The 16,268-nt window shown below is 49.2% G+C and overlaps 1 protein-coding gene across 3 annotated transcripts in view; it reads left to right on the plus strand.

The window, feature by feature from the left end:
* The window catches only part of LOC144933662 (mitogen-activated protein kinase kinase kinase kinase 5-like), a 60,046-nt gene that overhangs the window by 26,792 nt on the left and 16,986 nt on the right, over window positions 1–16,268 (plus strand). The window contains exons 11-21 of one of the 3 annotated variants that reach the window (XM_078858707.1): window positions 1,239–1,320; window positions 2,252–2,365; window positions 4,935–5,010; window positions 5,582–5,640; window positions 9,339–9,400; window positions 9,601–9,639; window positions 11,607–11,651; window positions 12,900–12,926; window positions 14,508–14,538; window positions 15,202–15,397; window positions 15,746–15,861. In XM_078858707.1, the coding sequence (XP_078714833.1) occupies window positions 1,239–1,320; window positions 2,252–2,365; window positions 4,935–5,010; window positions 5,582–5,640; window positions 9,339–9,400; window positions 9,601–9,639; window positions 11,607–11,651; window positions 12,900–12,926; window positions 14,508–14,538; window positions 15,202–15,397; window positions 15,746–15,861 (847 nt within the window). The remainder of the gene's footprint in view (window positions 1–1,238; window positions 1,321–2,251; window positions 2,366–4,934; window positions 5,011–5,581; window positions 5,641–9,338; window positions 9,401–9,600; window positions 9,640–11,606; window positions 11,652–12,899; window positions 12,927–14,507; window positions 14,539–15,201; window positions 15,398–15,745; window positions 15,862–16,268) is intronic. The other 2 variants (XM_078858708.1, XM_078858709.1) reach the window with 2 other exon arrangements.

Genomic DNA, 16,268 nt, shown 5'->3' on the forward strand with positions numbered 1-16,268 from the left:
CTCAGAAGCTCCAATCTTCCCGTCGTCGACCGCTAAACCTCTTCACCGACGGCCAAACAGTAAAGACGTTAACAACCATAAACACCCTTTACTGGACAACTGGGCACTTTGATTGACCAATAAACACCTTTCACAGGGACATTCGTTTATCTTTGTAGCCTAGCTTGAGAAAGAGTTTACAGTGTGGTGAGTCAAGACGTTGCGAGTCAAGACGTTGAGCTCAAGAAACAGTGTAATTTTGACTTAAAGCTTTCGTGATTGCAGGAATTCATATTCTTTGGGTCTTTCGGTAAAGTCACGTAGATAGGTTCAAAGAAAATCATTTGAACCTATCTACGTGACTTTACCGAAAGACCCAAAGAATAGTCAGTGTAATGCCAATGTAATGTGAGCATATATAAAGTGGCACACGAAGCTTTCTAAACAATTAAACTGTACATTAATAATGTATAATATTTATATATTCATTACATTCTTGAATTAATATGAACTTATATGATTGTATAGGTACAACATGCAATATGAAAACCCTACGTAAATTTGTTGTTCACAATTTCAAACTGAGCTCGAAAGGCGTCTGAGATGCCGGTGCTCATTCTGGTGAGAGGCAGAACCTCGTGCCTCTCGGCACAAAGGACAAAGCGAGATGTCGTTTCACCGTGACTCGTGCCGCGTTTCCACCTCCGTTGAAAATCAGACCTGAGCCTGCCCACGCTGTCCCACGAACGTCCCACGAGCGTCCCACTCACAGCCTGGCACAGCTCATCATCTCTCCCTTCCCTCCACGGCCAAAGAGATGCGAGATTTAACTTATGCTTGGGTTAGATTACGCTATCCTAAGCAGACATTTGTATTTGTAATTTTCTCCCAGTGTTTTTTTTTTTTACAACACCACAGCCCTTGAAAGTTGACCTAAGTGAGAGACGCCGTTGACCGTGCCTCTGCCTTCTGCGCTGACCCAGTGACATCGTGAATGTTTCCGAGGGCAATCCACTGAAAGCTTGTAGCTCCCTTTCGGAATGCGAGCCGGTTGGTTCCGTATACGAGCCACGCAGTCTGCTTACAGCTCCCTTGGCGGGTTGCTGTGGAAAATCTGGGCCAAGCCAACATTCCCAGTTCACAAAGCAAGCCAGCTCACTTTGTGGCAGTTGTGGGAACGCGGGATCTTGGTGGTTAACCACTTCTTCTTGATTAACCTCGCCTTGTCGTTTGTGCTCGATCTGTTCTACCTCCCTCAGGTCGCCCGTCTTCCACAACTTCATCAAGATGGCGCTAACCAAGAACCCCAAGAAGAGGCCCACGGCGGAGAAGATGCTGACGGTAAGATCGGCGCGCCGAGGCACCGCAGCGAACGCCCGTGCCGTTATGGCAAACGCCGGTGTGGTTTTTGCGTGCTGGGTCCATGCTACAGAGGGCCGCATGGGCAGGCAGATCGCAGGGTACCGTGGTAACTAATAGTTAATGCTGCATGTCGTTCAAGAAGATTGTTTTTTTATGTTCAGTAGTTACTGCCTCATTTGCACATGTAATATGTAAATGCATTATGCTTTTGGTTTGCATAAATAATTCGTTCCCAGAGCGGGATTCGATGCGTGTATTTTGAGTGCAAGAATCAATTTAAGTCACGATTGTATGCATGGCTACATGCCTCGTATTCAGGGTGAATGTTGATATACAGGGCACGGTGTGCTGTGCCACACCTCCAATTATCACGGTTGGCTACGTACGGTGCGAAAGAACTTCCATCATAAATACATACAGGTGGATCTGCATGTATGTATACAGTATTGACAGTGAATGCTTGTGTGGTGGCCGGGTCGCACAGAGGTCAGGGTGACGAGCCGCCTGTGATGCAACTCGCTTCCCGAGTGTAGTGAGCAGACGGTTTCTGCTTGGTCTCCAGTGACGGCACTAAAGTCCCATCTGATTGCATCTGGTTATTTTCGCCAAATTTTAGCCCTGACAATAAAAAATATCAGTTTGACTTCTCACGCTTTGAATATCACTCTGCGTAACGGGGCGGGGAAGAAAGTGCCGCCCCCTACTGCGTGGACCCAAACTCAGTTGAAGGTATATCTGTGATATCTGCCTCTGTGAGATTTCCTAATAAAGTTTTCGTCTCGCGACATGACGCCGTGAGCACAAGCGAGGATAAAACTGGGGGGGAAAAATCCACACGTTCACAGAGTGAAAACGCGTAAATGAACCGAGCTCCTTGTGGTGTGCGCGGTGCGGGTAACGCGCGCGGCAGCACTCGTACGTCCAGCAGCCGCTGAGCCGGGCACAGGCGTTGGAGTTGCTGGAGCGCGTGAGCGACCCCGAGCCGCCCACTGCGGCCCCCGACCCCGACCTCGATGACGATGAGGTCAGCACGCACGCACACTCAAACGCGCACGCGCGCACGCATTTATACACGCACAGACATGCACATGTGTGCGACTGCGTGCGTAAGCACACAGTGACTCCCAGCGATGGCCTCGTCTAGCTGGCACAGACGCGCAAGCGCATGGACTTGGCATTTCAAATATCAACGAAAAAGCCAGGTTTTTAACCCTTACGTACATTTTGCAAAAAGTATTTTAAAAAACAACAACCCGTATTTGACAGTCTATATGGGAGAGACTTATGAGGACTGTGTACTTTGTACATGTTTCCTTGCCGGAGAGGAATTCACCTAAGATGGCGTGCGAAGGGCTCCGCTCTGCAGGCGGGACTGGGCACGTGGCCGTGTTTTCCATGGGCCCTCGCCAGCAATAAGAGCGAGCGAGAATGATATTTTATCCCCGAGCCCATTTTCAGGCAACGCCCACAAACTCTTGGTTCGTTCATGGCGCAGTCGGTGCCACGAGAATCCCAACGCCAGCGGTGGTCACCGCAGCCTCGCTGTGAATCAACACGTGTGGCACCGGTCATCTTCTCAACGATTCATTGAATGTGTGTCCCGACAACTGTGAGCCCCAAAGTTTCAAAGATATAACCAGTGGATAGGTGTCACCTCATGAGTAATAAAAGACATTTAAGTCGGTGGTCTCAACCGGTGGGCCCACCCCCACCAACCACGCCGAAGGCTGCGGCGTGATTAACGTGCAGGAGAAACTCTACGTGTGCAGGGAGTACGTTGGTGCCACGTTACGGAGACAAACCACCCGCACCTCTCTTCCACCGCAAAATCGAGAGGCGCCAGGTTGCTCGTTTGCTGCAGAAGGAGGCACTATCAATTCACGAGCCACTTTCAAAGAATTACACCGGACTCCGGAGGGTCTGAACACCGTTGGCTTATTGCGTCGCTGGCTAATCCCTTTGAGCCGTGTGTAATGCTGAGGACCACGCAGCTACTTTCTCCTGAACAAAGCGCAGCAGCCTTGTCACCAATGGATAAGGCTACGATTTTGTCACCAGAGGGCATGGCGGTCACGGAAATTGTGTCAAGTGATATCTTGGAAACGGCTGTAAAAATACGTCAGATTAGGCACTTCTTTTATTTCCTTTTCAAAAATGACGTACGTCGTGGGCTCAAAATAGAAATATGCATCGGACGATCTCTCTCTGAACCAGGCACCCCACAGTTTGTAATATTTAAAATCAGTTATATCCAAATCGATTTAAAAGGCAATAAAGAAAGAAACTTACTTAAAGCAGCCACTTGGTTTAATAATTTTTTTACAGTATTTTTTAATGAAAAACAAATATTTGAGCTAACAATTTGTTTTACTACATTTTTAGGTCGGTCACACTGCCAGCTCTACGAATTAAAAAGTAATAATTCGAGTTGGAATGCCCCACGAGCCGCACCTCTCGAGCAGGGCACAAGGGCGAGGGCAGCGATCTCAGAAGTAGTTCTGTGATATCACTCTCCACGGACCGTTCTCTGACAGCAAGGAATGCGCCGCTGCGTGAGAATCCTGCATGGACATACTGTTCCTTGGTCTCGTAACAGAATGCCGAGGGCCACAATTTCTCATGACATTTCGAAATAGGACAAAATTATCCATTACTGAAAAAAATGTAAAAAGGAAATCAGTTTTGCCGGTGATACTGGCCCGCTATGAAAAACAATGCACACTGTGCTAATACCACCACCACCAGCGTATCTTGAACCTAATAAATAGCGAGAAAAAAACATAATATTGACACTCGGCGCAGAAGAATAGTTATAAATGAAACGCAGGTGAAATAATTTTTCAACTTGCACGCATACCAGTTCATAACAAATGTGGACGGCTTAAATTTTGAGTGCCGCCCTCCATTGCAGTTTTTGAGCTCATGCCACTTCGAGGGCGTCGCCGTGTACAAATGCTATGTGACGTTGTCATCGCGAGTACGGTGCCAGAATCAAAAAGTTGGCACGTGAATTAAAGCACGTGCTCTTGCCTTTTTCCTGCACGTGTGCATCCGTGTGCATGTAGATATGTTTGTGCGCGTGCGTGTTTTTGCGCGCATTTGTGCGCTCGTGTGTGTGTGCATGTCTTTGAGTGGTAGCGCAGTGCCAAGCCAGCTTCGCTTTGAACCTGGTGATCCAATTTAGATTCCCGCTAATAGACCAAAATCAGTGATGAATATCTGAAACAGTCCTGTGGCTTCCATCGGTTGACTCAGCCTTCTATGAGTTTCTGGTGTGGTGTGTAAACATCAGCTGTAGGGAGACAAAGGTGGCTGAGTGTGGGGCTGGTCACCCACCATCTCATGTGCCTTGCCGGCCTTCGTCGGTGGTCTCTAAAAGCACTTGCTTCAACAGTTTGTTAAAGGCTATACGGAAGATCTTTGTCTTTGTGTGAGCTTGAATGTGTTTGTGTGTGCATATCGGAGAGTGTATGTGCATGTGTGTTTGCTTGTGAGTGAATGCGTTGGGTGTGTGTTTGCGTGTGAGTGAATGCGTTGGGTGTGTATTTGCGTGTGAGTGAATGCGTTGGGTGTGTGTTTGCTTTGTCTGACAGTTGCAGTTCCCAGTGCCATACAGGATCCGCTCGATGAACCGGCAGAGGACCGAGAGGACACTGTCAGAGATAAATTGTGAGCCCCGCACAGCACAAAACGGGCAAGCAGGCCATTGCTGATGCAGTCGCTTTTGTCCTTATTGCTATTTTCCTTCCTTTTGTGACTTTGGTGACCCAGGTCACGATTTCAAATGAGACTCATCCTGGCCCCGTTGAGGTCTCACCAGGTTAAACAAAGTACACTAGACACTTGTAAGATGCGCCTGTAACCCAACGACTTGGTTGATCATACAAGAATAGGAATAATTTTGTTTAAGACTCCTACATACCAGTGCAGTGAAGTGATTCCAGTAGGTCAACTGAACTGAAAGTAGGTTGATTCATAACAGCTCTTTTGGATGATGCATGTAATGATCTGGCCTAATTTGTGTCTTATAACCCTCCACCACTCAACGCAGCCAATACAATTAAATTGTCACAGGTTCAAACGTTTAACAAGCCAAACATTATTGCTCCAGCTCACTGGTAAGTTGAAAAAGTATTCTCACAAACAAATGTATCAACCATTGACTAAGTCTCGGCTGATTCACCGAACCACCTTAACTTCACTCTGTTGACAACATTCCCTCCCCGTCTCTCGCGCGCAGTCGACCGGGTGAAGTTCAACCTCCCACTGCGCAAGGAGACGGAGCCCAATCATGACACGGTACGTTTGCTTCCCTTCCCCCGCAACTCCAATTGGCGTGGTTAGCTCCGTACGCTGGTGCGAAAGAAGTTCAACATGCAGACATGTACATACAAGCCCACGAGCTCTCGGTTCGTCCTCACTCTCCGCTTAGTGGAGTCCGAACATCCCCACCGCGACCGACTTGGGGCCCAATACGAGCGAAGAGAGTCGGAGCCGCTAGACGTCGTGTGATGGTGGTGTGTGCGTTGGAGAACGGCAGCGGTGGCCCGGCAGGCGGGAGTGGCGAGGGGACGCTGACGGTGACACCTCGCGACCAGCTCTCCCTCGATAGGAAGGATTTGGACTCCGTGGCCCCTCACAATACAAACAAATCAACCACCTACGTTACGGGCATTCCACCGTAATCGGGCTATCTGTGGAGAATATTCACAATTACCATGGCAACAGAGGCGGATCCAGTGCCGGATTAAGCTAGTGCGGGTCCTGTAGCAAATGTTATAAAGGGGCCCTAAATAAATAAAGATATATATTAAAACACAAATTTTTTACTTGCATAGTAAAGTAAGTGTATTTTTCATTTGCTATACAGCCAGATAATACGACAAACCTTAAACCTTAAACACCCAGTCGTTCATAAAATCTGAAGGCAGTATAGTGCTATAGTAATAGAGCAAATGCAGAATCACTGAATCGGAATTGATAGCTTGAAAGCATTTAGCGCGGGGCCCTTGAAAGTGCGGGGCCCGTAGCATATGTAGATATTTTTGCTACTCGGATAATCCGGCACTGGGTGGACCTAGATTCTTACCGGGGGCAGGGGGTGGTCACAACACTTCAAGCTATTTAAACAGCGCCCTACGTTGTTAATAAAAAAACAATTGAATTTGAACTAGCAATTACAAGGTGTATCTCAAGAACTCTGTGTACTTACATTCAGTAAGCAGGTAGTTTCTTCGTAAATGTATATGTCAATATTAATGCTTTATACTCATAAACTGGGCATGAATAAAAACACATCTGAAAGAAATATGAAGACAAAGGCCACGTTGTCACAGAAGGGCTTTTACGTCATAAGACTGTAATAGAATCAGAATCTTTATTTAGATTGGAGGAATCTGATGAGATACAGAAGTCCAGCAGGGCGTGGGGTCAGCAGATGTGTGCTCCTTTATTAAGAGTGTCCCTACACTGATTATTAAGGATCGATTCTTTCTTTATTTAGGTTGATAAAATAAATACTGCTCCTTGTGGGTAGTCAACAACGGTTGCTCTGTGGAGAGTCTGGACCCCACCATAGGAATGTGTAATTTCCACCCGTGGCAGAGGGCCATCGACAGAGGCGAGCGCCACCCCCTTTCTTGTTGAACAGGAGACATTTTGACCTCCCTCTGCTTCAGCCGTTTTAATTTAAGTTTCATAAACCAAAATATTATTTTAATTCATAGACATTAACCATTTTTCCAATCCCATATTTGTTTATTTGTCAACAAGCTTCATATTTACTTTTTAGATTTACATTTTGTTTGCATCGTCCAGTAGCATGTGAATGTTTTTATTATCAAGACGTTCGTCTTCATTATTTTTGTTTTGTTGCCACTGCGGCGGCAGCGCGATGCCGTGCGTGCGTCTGTGTGCGCGGACGATGGGATGCGGCGAGAGTGGACTGCTTTGTGCCAGGGGGGCCGAGTGGCCTTGTTTTTTAAAACCGTCGCAAATGCACTTAGCCGGGACGGCGCTGCGTATTACCCCTTTTTTTTACAAAATGCGCTCGGTATATATATTTTTTATTTTATTCCCGCCGGTTTATTTTGGGCGCCGCTTGTTTTGTGCGCCGGCACTATCGCGCCGCCCTCGGCGCAGCTTTGCCACAACGCATTTGCTCACAGATTTGTCCACGCTCGCGTGCGATTATCCAGCTGTCGCGTTGGATCTGGGCACGCGGGCGTAAAATCGGGGCGGCCAACGGTGGGGCTGGGCGGGCGGCGTCGGTGGGGGGCAGGGGGGAGCGTGAGTTTGTGGGGAAGCAGCAGAGTCGAGGCGGTGCTCGCTAGCGGTCTACCGGGGGGGGTGGGGGGGGCGGCCCCGTGTCGTGTCTCATCCCAGACGGGGCCCCGAGTGGCAGCCAGGGTGGTGCAAGGCTCAGCGCGGAATTCACCATTAGCTGCACAGCCGATTTCCTTTGTATTACAATGACGGTTTCTTCTAATTGTGCTGGCAGCATCACTGTTGCGAGGTGAAGACATCTCCATTCTGAAGTTTCGCGGCAAGCAGTGCACCCGCGTGAATTTGGGATGTCACAGAACTCCTTGAGGAGTCCCTTAAGTCGACCTCTTTGGCACACTGGGGGCACACATTTCGTGTCAATGAAAAGTAAAATTAAATGTGATCTTAGCGATTGGGCTGAAACCCAGAGTCAACACACAGAATCTCAGACGGCTCGTTGCCCCGACACCGCAAAAGAGCTCCGGGCCATCACCGAGTTTCTTCAACCAATCACCATTCACGATGACTTAGATCTGAACAAGCACCGTTCCTTGTCACAGAGACCTATTATGAACTGACATCCATCTGACGCCATAGAAATCACCCACCAGGTAGACTCCATGGAGTGAGAACCTAAACCTCATCGTCACTGTTTTTGAAAAATCACTCAAGCAGGTGGAGGTGGGTCTGAGGGGGAGAGTTAGGGGGGAACGGAAAAGGATGGTGAATTTCTACACAATCGTGAGCTTCCTGAAAGTATTTCTCACATTAGTAACGCATTTTAATTGTGCAATATGTTGTGCAGAAATTGTGGTGTTGTAAGTTTAAAGTAGGATGAGCAGAGACGAAACATGAGTTTGGACAGCCAATTTCTTCCCCGTGTGAACACATTAACGTCAAAAAGGCCACTTTGGAGGTTACATTCAGGTCACGTGACTGGGGGGCATGTCACAAGATATTTATAAAAACCCTTGTCCCCATGTGAACAACTCGCAAAGAAGCGGATGCTTTAAATTACACGATTTGACTTTTACGATTGAATGTTTTCATTCCCCCATGTATGGTTGCAAGAAGGAAACATGGAGTAGTTGCATGAAGGACAGAATGGTCCCTGCCACGCGAATGTGAAACTTCCCCCACTGGCTTAGGACAGCCAATGGAGGTTTGGAACACACGGGAAATAGTAACTACCAACATGCTAACTCGGGTCATCCTCGCAGCGGCTTTTGTCTAGCCATCGAACAAAGACAAAGGCAGTCACTGCATTGCACGTTTCAGATGTGCGTTTTTCGGCCGTCTGGAACGCTCTTCCATACGATATTAGAAAGCCACTGGAGCTATGCACTTTTACATTTAAATTGAAAACTAATTTCTTGAGAACTGCTTTTTGTGTTTAGTTTGTTGTCCTTCCCCCACACCTCCGATGAGCGTGGTTGGCTACGTACAGTGTGAAAGAAGTTCAACGTACAAACAACATACATATGGATAAACTCTCTTTATCTGCAGATTGATAAATTGTCCAATATGTTTTTGTAGCCTTCTCCACCAGCTTGCCTGCATCCCACCCATGTGTTCGCTCGATCCCAGACTTTGTTTGTTCGGTTGTCCCAGGGCCGTGTGCCCACTCGCGGGGGGAATCATTGCGGGGGGGGGCACCATCACTACCGCTTGGGCAATCCGCCATCGTTCTGACCCCACGTCTCCCCGCGTTGTGTTGTGTTTTGTCGCGGCAGGACGTGCAGCAAGGGAGCTACGAGTGCGGGCCGCTGTGGGCCCACAACACAGGAGGCGACCTGTGAGTAGTGCCGTGAAGCGTGTATACGCGTGCGTGCGTACATGCGTGCGCGCGTGCGTACACGCGTGCATACACGCGTGCGTGCATGTGCTAGACGCCCAAGGCTTTGCCCCCCCACCCCCCTGCTACCTGCTCCTAATCCCTGCCCACCCTGTGCCTCTCGCTGTCCCTCCTGCTCGGACCGACCGCGTCCGTCACAGGAGCCTGCTGAGGTCCGTCGAGGAGGAGCTGAAGCAACGGTAACGCACGCACTCTCACGCCACTCGCCTCGCGGAGCCACGCGGGCAGGACCCAGCTAATTGTGGCTGAGTGGAGGCTCCCGAAGGAGCCGGCCGCTGGGCCCAGTGTGGCTCGCCCTGCACACCACCGCTTGCAAATCGAGCGCGTAGGGACAACTGTGACTCCCAAGAGACACTGTGCCCTTGTCAGTGGAACTATTTTCTTATTGCAAGATGCACAGTTGATTATTTACCAAGTATTATTTTCATGATTGGCCTTGTTTAAGATTCAAATTGATATCGTTTTGAATCAGTTTGTGAGGTTGATTTTTTACATGTTCAATAAAAAATTCTGGGTAATGTATTTCCAATTGGGCTATTGTATTGTTTAAAGTCACGTGTTTATGGACCACTGGCATTCAATCGCTGCATAGCCAGCAACAGGAGCAGGTATCACTGCTCGGTGTGAAACGGTGCGCTCGGTGCGCGCCCTTCTCAGCACTCGGTGACCACGGGCGATCGCCGACGCAGCCTGCTCTGGCAAATCCCAATGCTCGTTTTTCGTTATCAATGGAATTCACATCACGTGGTTACGGCAGTGCTCGTGCACAATTGGCCACATTCACGGCCCCTAAGGCTGGCTCTGGACACCGGGCAGACCCAGGTCTTTGTCCCGTGCCCTCCCTCCTCCTCCTCGTGGCGCGCGCGGCAACCCTGCGTGCACAAGACTCGTACAGAAACCCCCAGGAGTCCCCATGACCCCACGGTCCCTCCTCCGTCCCGCACGCCTCCCCGATAACCTTCCTCTTCTTCTTGTTCTTCTCCGTCTGGCTGGGGAAGCGGTTCTAGTTGGATGTCGAAGTTAGCAATCCATTTAATGGCTCGCAGTGCTGCCATCGCGAATTGTTATCATGCCTTCCTCTGAGGCTCTCACCTACCTTCTTCGTTGCGATGAGGGGCCACTGGACACAGTCTCCTGCAGTTATTCCAATTGCCGTTCAACTATGCCTGCTGCTATCGGACGAAACATTATTAAAGAAAAAATATGCAAGTTTGCCACTTATTGTAATTTTAATGATCACACGTGCCCCATAAAATCTTCTACGTCACAGTATTCGGTTTGATAAAACAAATGCTCAAAATTCAGATTTTGTTGTCCACCCCTTTGCAACAGTAGAACAACTGAAGCCACCTTTAACCCGCTTAGAACGGTAATCCACGCGTCTTCTGCACTGTATGTAGAGTGTTAGGTATTTGTAGTTCATCACCCGCTTGGCAATGACATTAGCCTCCCAGACGCAGCGGTAACCCCAGTCGGGGCTCTGAGCAACAGCGACCTCCAGTGGACACGTGGGGAGCTCCACGCGACCGGCCAGGGCGACTGCTACCCCCCACAAACGATGCTCGCCAAAAGTTTTCCCCCAGCGCAGTTAAAGCATGAAGCAGTTTCCAGCCATAAGCGCTGGATGAATATCCTGCGGATGACATGCATGCACCCCCAATGGCCTCGTCAGCATGCGTATGACCATGATAGACAGAATATTAATGCGGCGATATTAATCGACTTGCTTTAGGGATAATGTCTGAATTGCAGACGAATACCACTGCAGCCATGAAAAGTAAATGAATAGTTAACCTCACGTGTTACCTTACTTTTGATCTTGTCGGTAACTTAGTTGCCAGCACAAAACCTTAGCGAATTGTCACACTGCATTTTGTCGCCTGGGATAATTTCCCCCTCACGTAACGGCACCCTGGAAGAGACAACACAGACTCGTGCCTCACGGGAATGCCCCATCCCTGGAAGCGGTGTCTCCCTCCCCTCCCGACCTTTAACCTGTCTTGGCTGCCCCCTTCCCTTTCCGTGCTCCCCCCGTCCCCCCTTTTCCTTCTTGCCACTCTTACCTTGCCACTTCTACACACGCGTGCCCCCCGCCGCTACTGCCCCTCGTGCCCTCCCCCCACGTCGGCCTCTCTGTGCCCCTCAGCGGCCACGCGGCTTGGCTAAACGATGACGGAGATGCGAGCCAACAGTGAGTGCCGAGCGTGCGGCCGTGCCACCTCCCATCCCTCAATCTGCTCACCCGGCGTGACCGTCTCCGCCCGACTGATGCACTGGACTGGCGTGTGTGCGTGCGTGCGTGCACCGTAGCGTGTCCAGTGCACACACGCACGTGCACACACACGTGCGCGTGTGAATGTGTTTGTGTGTGCATGGTGTGGTTGTTTTGGAACACCCGTTCATTTTACTTTCCCTTGCTTATCGCTTGCCGCCTCCCCCGCGTTTCGTGTCCTTGCTGGGCAGAGCCTCCCTCCTGCAGAGCGTTGATCACGGGGCGCAAACTCGGAGAAATCCGCCGGAGCCGAGGCCGGCCCCCACTGCCCCTTGCGCTCGCTCGAAACTCGGCACGCAGGGCAGCATTGCACAAAGCGTGAAATGGACTCGAGATCAAACCTCAAAGTGGCATGAATTTCAGATCCTCTCTGTCGCCAAAAGGGAATGCGGTAGCTGGATGTTGCCTTTGTAGTTAGCTAATCAAGTACAAGAGAGTGATTTCCTCTGTTCTAATATATTGTGTATCGTTTGTTTTTGTTTTGCTTCGCCTCAGAAAATATCTCATTAATCCATGTGATGTGCAAGTCGGTACCTGTTGCTGATTCTCAGAAAATGATTGGTAGCTCTGTGCATGCTTTCACCTGTTTCCTGCTCCACAATTCTCAACTTCTGCCCCATCATCTCCACCATTGGTGCATTTCTGTTGCTCAATCACCGGCCGCGATGACATTCGCACGTGCGAGCCTGAAGCATCTTCGAGAAGCGCGCTCCACGGATCGGTGGCATTGAACGGTTTGAGGGAAAGTGTTCTTTATTTTTCAAGACTAAATCCGCGTAAACCAAAGGAAATGTTCATTCAAGTAGTTTTTATGTAACTGGCCACAGGCGTACAAGTGACAAACGAAGTCTGTCGCCGTGCTGTAATTCCATCTGAGGTTATATTTAATTGCCCTAAATCTATCCAGAGTAATTACATTTACCACTTAAGACTTCGTGGTGCCGTGGGCGAAATTATTGAAGCGCTCGAATAATTCACGAAACCTAGAAAAATACTTATAAATGTCGTTCGTGAAATGTGGGCAGGGCGACTTGGTAATATATTTTCTAACAGGTGATAAAGTATTCTTATTGTAAGACAATGCATGAAGCGTTAAAGCATCGCATTCTGTCTCTTGTTTCCCTTTCTCGTCCTCCTCCTCCTGTGTGGCGCCTTCTTAAACTAAAGCATGAGATATCACGATTACTGCAACAGGTAACCTTTTTACTTTTTTTACACAAAGATCAAACATTCGCTCATCGTGGGATGGCGAAAGCCGCGGTCATTTGCGATCGAGGAAAGCTCCAACATTCTAAGTTATCCATGGGCGTGCAACGGTTACTTAAATTTGATGCTTATTCTCAGAATGTCTGCATCGAACTGTACCCCCCAATCAGTTGTCTGCAATTCACGTACGTTGAGTGTCGTTGGTTCACGGAAGCCTTTGCCGCCACCGTGGATTCTATGCGCGCCGCAAGGGGAGAGCAGCAATGACCAATTCTCGAATTGAATGGTGATTTCAAATTGGGGTGATTCGTAAATTATTTTATTTGTATTATTCCTACGCTTGTTTAACCAGGAAAGCCTCGCTGAGTCTCAAAACTCTTTATCAGGAGGGTCACTGGCGGAGCCAGTGGGGGGGGGGTGGTGGTGGCACGTGCCCCCCTAATGATCCGATCGAAATCCCTCATTTCGATCGGATCATTGGGGTTTATTAGTAATAAATCGGCATTTTGCAACCCCCACTGCCACTGTGTAGCATATTATTACGTGACCAGGGACTATATGAGATGATAGGACAATAGTCTGAGTCCATAATTGGCAATAAGTAACGGCACAGAATTGTGCGCAGTTGCGTATACAGTACACGACTTCCCTGAAGGCAAACACCTTCAGCGAGCGCGATGCCGATCACACAACGCGGTTCGAATTCGACCCTCCATCGATGGCTGCGCCATCACCGCACACGCGTCGAATAAAAAGCAAGGGACAAGTCCTTACTTACTAACAACTCCTCTATCATTTTTCATTGCTGGAGCGGTTGCCCTCCCTACCTGAAAATCCTGGCTCCGCCATTGAGGAGGGTCCTGCCAGGTTTTCTCAGCAGAGGGTGATGTTGCTGCTGCTGAGTGTAATCCCAATCGAGTAATTTTCAGGTCTATTTTCAGGATTGGGATGTCAACACCGGTGACATTGTGTGTTTGTTTAGCTATAGCAGGAAGCCGGAGAACACGGAGGAAACTCGTGCAGAACAGGGCGAGAACAGGATCCATATTTGTTTGTGGGTTAGGCCTAACCCATTGTATTGGCAATAAAATCCGATGTTTTTAGAGGGAGAACATACGAACTCCACACAGAAAGGCACCCGAGTCGGGAATCGAACCTCGACCCTGTTTGCTGTGGGGCACATATTACCACTGCGCCTGCCACCTTGCCACCCAATTCTTTATTTCTCCCATCTGCAGAAGTTACATGCTTTTGCAATGGATACTTATCTGGTTAATTTATCGTTACCAGCCTCGTGGTACTTACAGCCTTGACACTTTGTCAATAAATCGAGTTGAATGCATGGACAGAGTATTTTTTTTGCTATTTTGATATGGAATTTCCAAATTTTTGAAAAATTGCCAACAAATTACTCCATTGGGAAACGCAGCGCAGCATCAGCCCCTCCATGCAAAACTTAGCGGGGCCCTCCGGAAATAGAATCTTGAGACTCAGTGAAGTTTTTTCTGGGTAGATAAAAAAAAATGTTGATCGATTGGTGGATTGATTTTGGTTGTTTTGCTTTCACAGCCCTACAATGAAGGTCACGACTTCCATAGAGGTAGAGCGATGTACACCACAGTGGTTCGCATACGGACACACGTGTTTATTGATTCATTTCATCCCAAGACAAATTTGTGACGTGCACTGACGATGGCTCCCCCTTCCTTGCGCACGTGTTCCCCGGCTCTGTACAGCGTTTAGTGATGCCATCGCATCCCATTGCTATGTGAATATTAATTGTATTGCATGGCTGCAAACTTCAGTTTAGACGTTCAATTTCAAATTAATGTAAGCTCTCTGGAGGGTGCCCTCGTGATTGATGCACTCACCTAAGCCACTTGCGCAGTATGGTAATTGCCGAAGTTTGCGGTAAAATGGATGTTAAAGAACCTGTGCTGTCAGCGTTTTTGAGAGGAGATGGTCGTGTAACTACGTGGGACCGTATCAGAATTAAAAAAAACGACCTGTGATAATATTTACAAATGAGATAATTTCATAAAAACAATTCGTGTCCTTATTCTACCCGGTGCTTAAAATGTGTATTTTCCCACGTTGCAAAAAGGTATTTTTTCTTTCCCCCCAAAACATCGCCAAGACAACCTTGGTGCTAACAAATGAACTGTGGGCCAGGTCTCCTTGGGGCACGGAGACCTGGTGGGGGGGGGGGCGGGGGGGAAACAAAATCCGTAACGGCTCGGACTGTGGTCGTGCGGGCGAGCAGGCGACGGACGAGAGCAACGTCGTCGTCGTCAAGGAGGAGGAGGGAGACGGCGCCACCCCCGCCCCTCCCGCAGCGCCGGGCCCTCCGCGGGACGAGGCGGCCCTCGGGGCCGGGGCGGCCGGGGCCGAACCCAGGGCCACGTTCCGCCAGTTTTCTCACATGTGGGTGCAGTACCACAACGCCCCTCAGCCCCTGGGTGAGACCTCCCTCCTCCTCCTCTTGCCTGCCAGGCACTGGGTTAGAGGGTCGTCGCAGGTGGCCTACTTGTGGCTCGCGTGGGTGGCATTTAATAAGAGGTGTGAAACGGTTACATTGATTATAATTGAAAGATTGGATCGGTGCCAGTGTGTTCGTGGTAGTTGGGGGTGTGCAGTGTGCATGTGGGGAGGTGCGTGCGTACGTGCGTGCATAATTGAGAGCTCATTAACGGCCTGATACCCTCTGTGGTCTAAGGCTGAATGGGATAGCGTTTACCTCCGTGTTTGTGTGTACGTGTATCTGTGTATGTGCGCACGCGTGTCTGCGTGTGCCCCTGTGAGTGCAGTGGCAGAGATAATTAATGGCGATGAACTCACCGGTCTGCCCGTGATTGAAAATTCAGCCAGCATGGAGGGGCAGCCGCATCTGACTCCTGGTCACAAGGACAAGAAGGACCTTTCAGTAGGTGCCCTTAGCCCCCCGCCTTCCTGACCTCCTGACCTCAACTCCTCTTAAATTATGAACACACAGCTGCATTCAAGAGGTCACCAGAGCCGGTGCCGATGATGCCACCCCGCCACCACTTTAATCCTCTGCCAGATTCCTCAGCTGTTGCACCACCTGCCCTTAGAGTCGCATCACCACAATCTGGCTTCGTCTTCCCTTCGGTCACCGACCCCGAGGTGCCCACTCCAGTGCCTGTCTGGGTAGCCCCCACACGTGCCCCATCTATCACAACCTACCTTCCCTGATTACATCTAAAACACTTTCCTACCACATTCTATTCCATTTAGAACTTCCAGTTTGCTCATCCTATCTTGCTGTGCAATTCATACAAAATCATCCGATCTCATCAAGCTAAGCAGGCT

Source organism: Lampetra fluviatilis, chromosome 7, assembly GCF_964198595.1.
Source record: "Lampetra fluviatilis chromosome 7, kcLamFluv1.1, whole genome shotgun sequence".
Taxonomy (NCBI): domain Eukaryota; kingdom Metazoa; phylum Chordata; class Hyperoartia; order Petromyzontiformes; family Petromyzontidae; genus Lampetra; species Lampetra fluviatilis.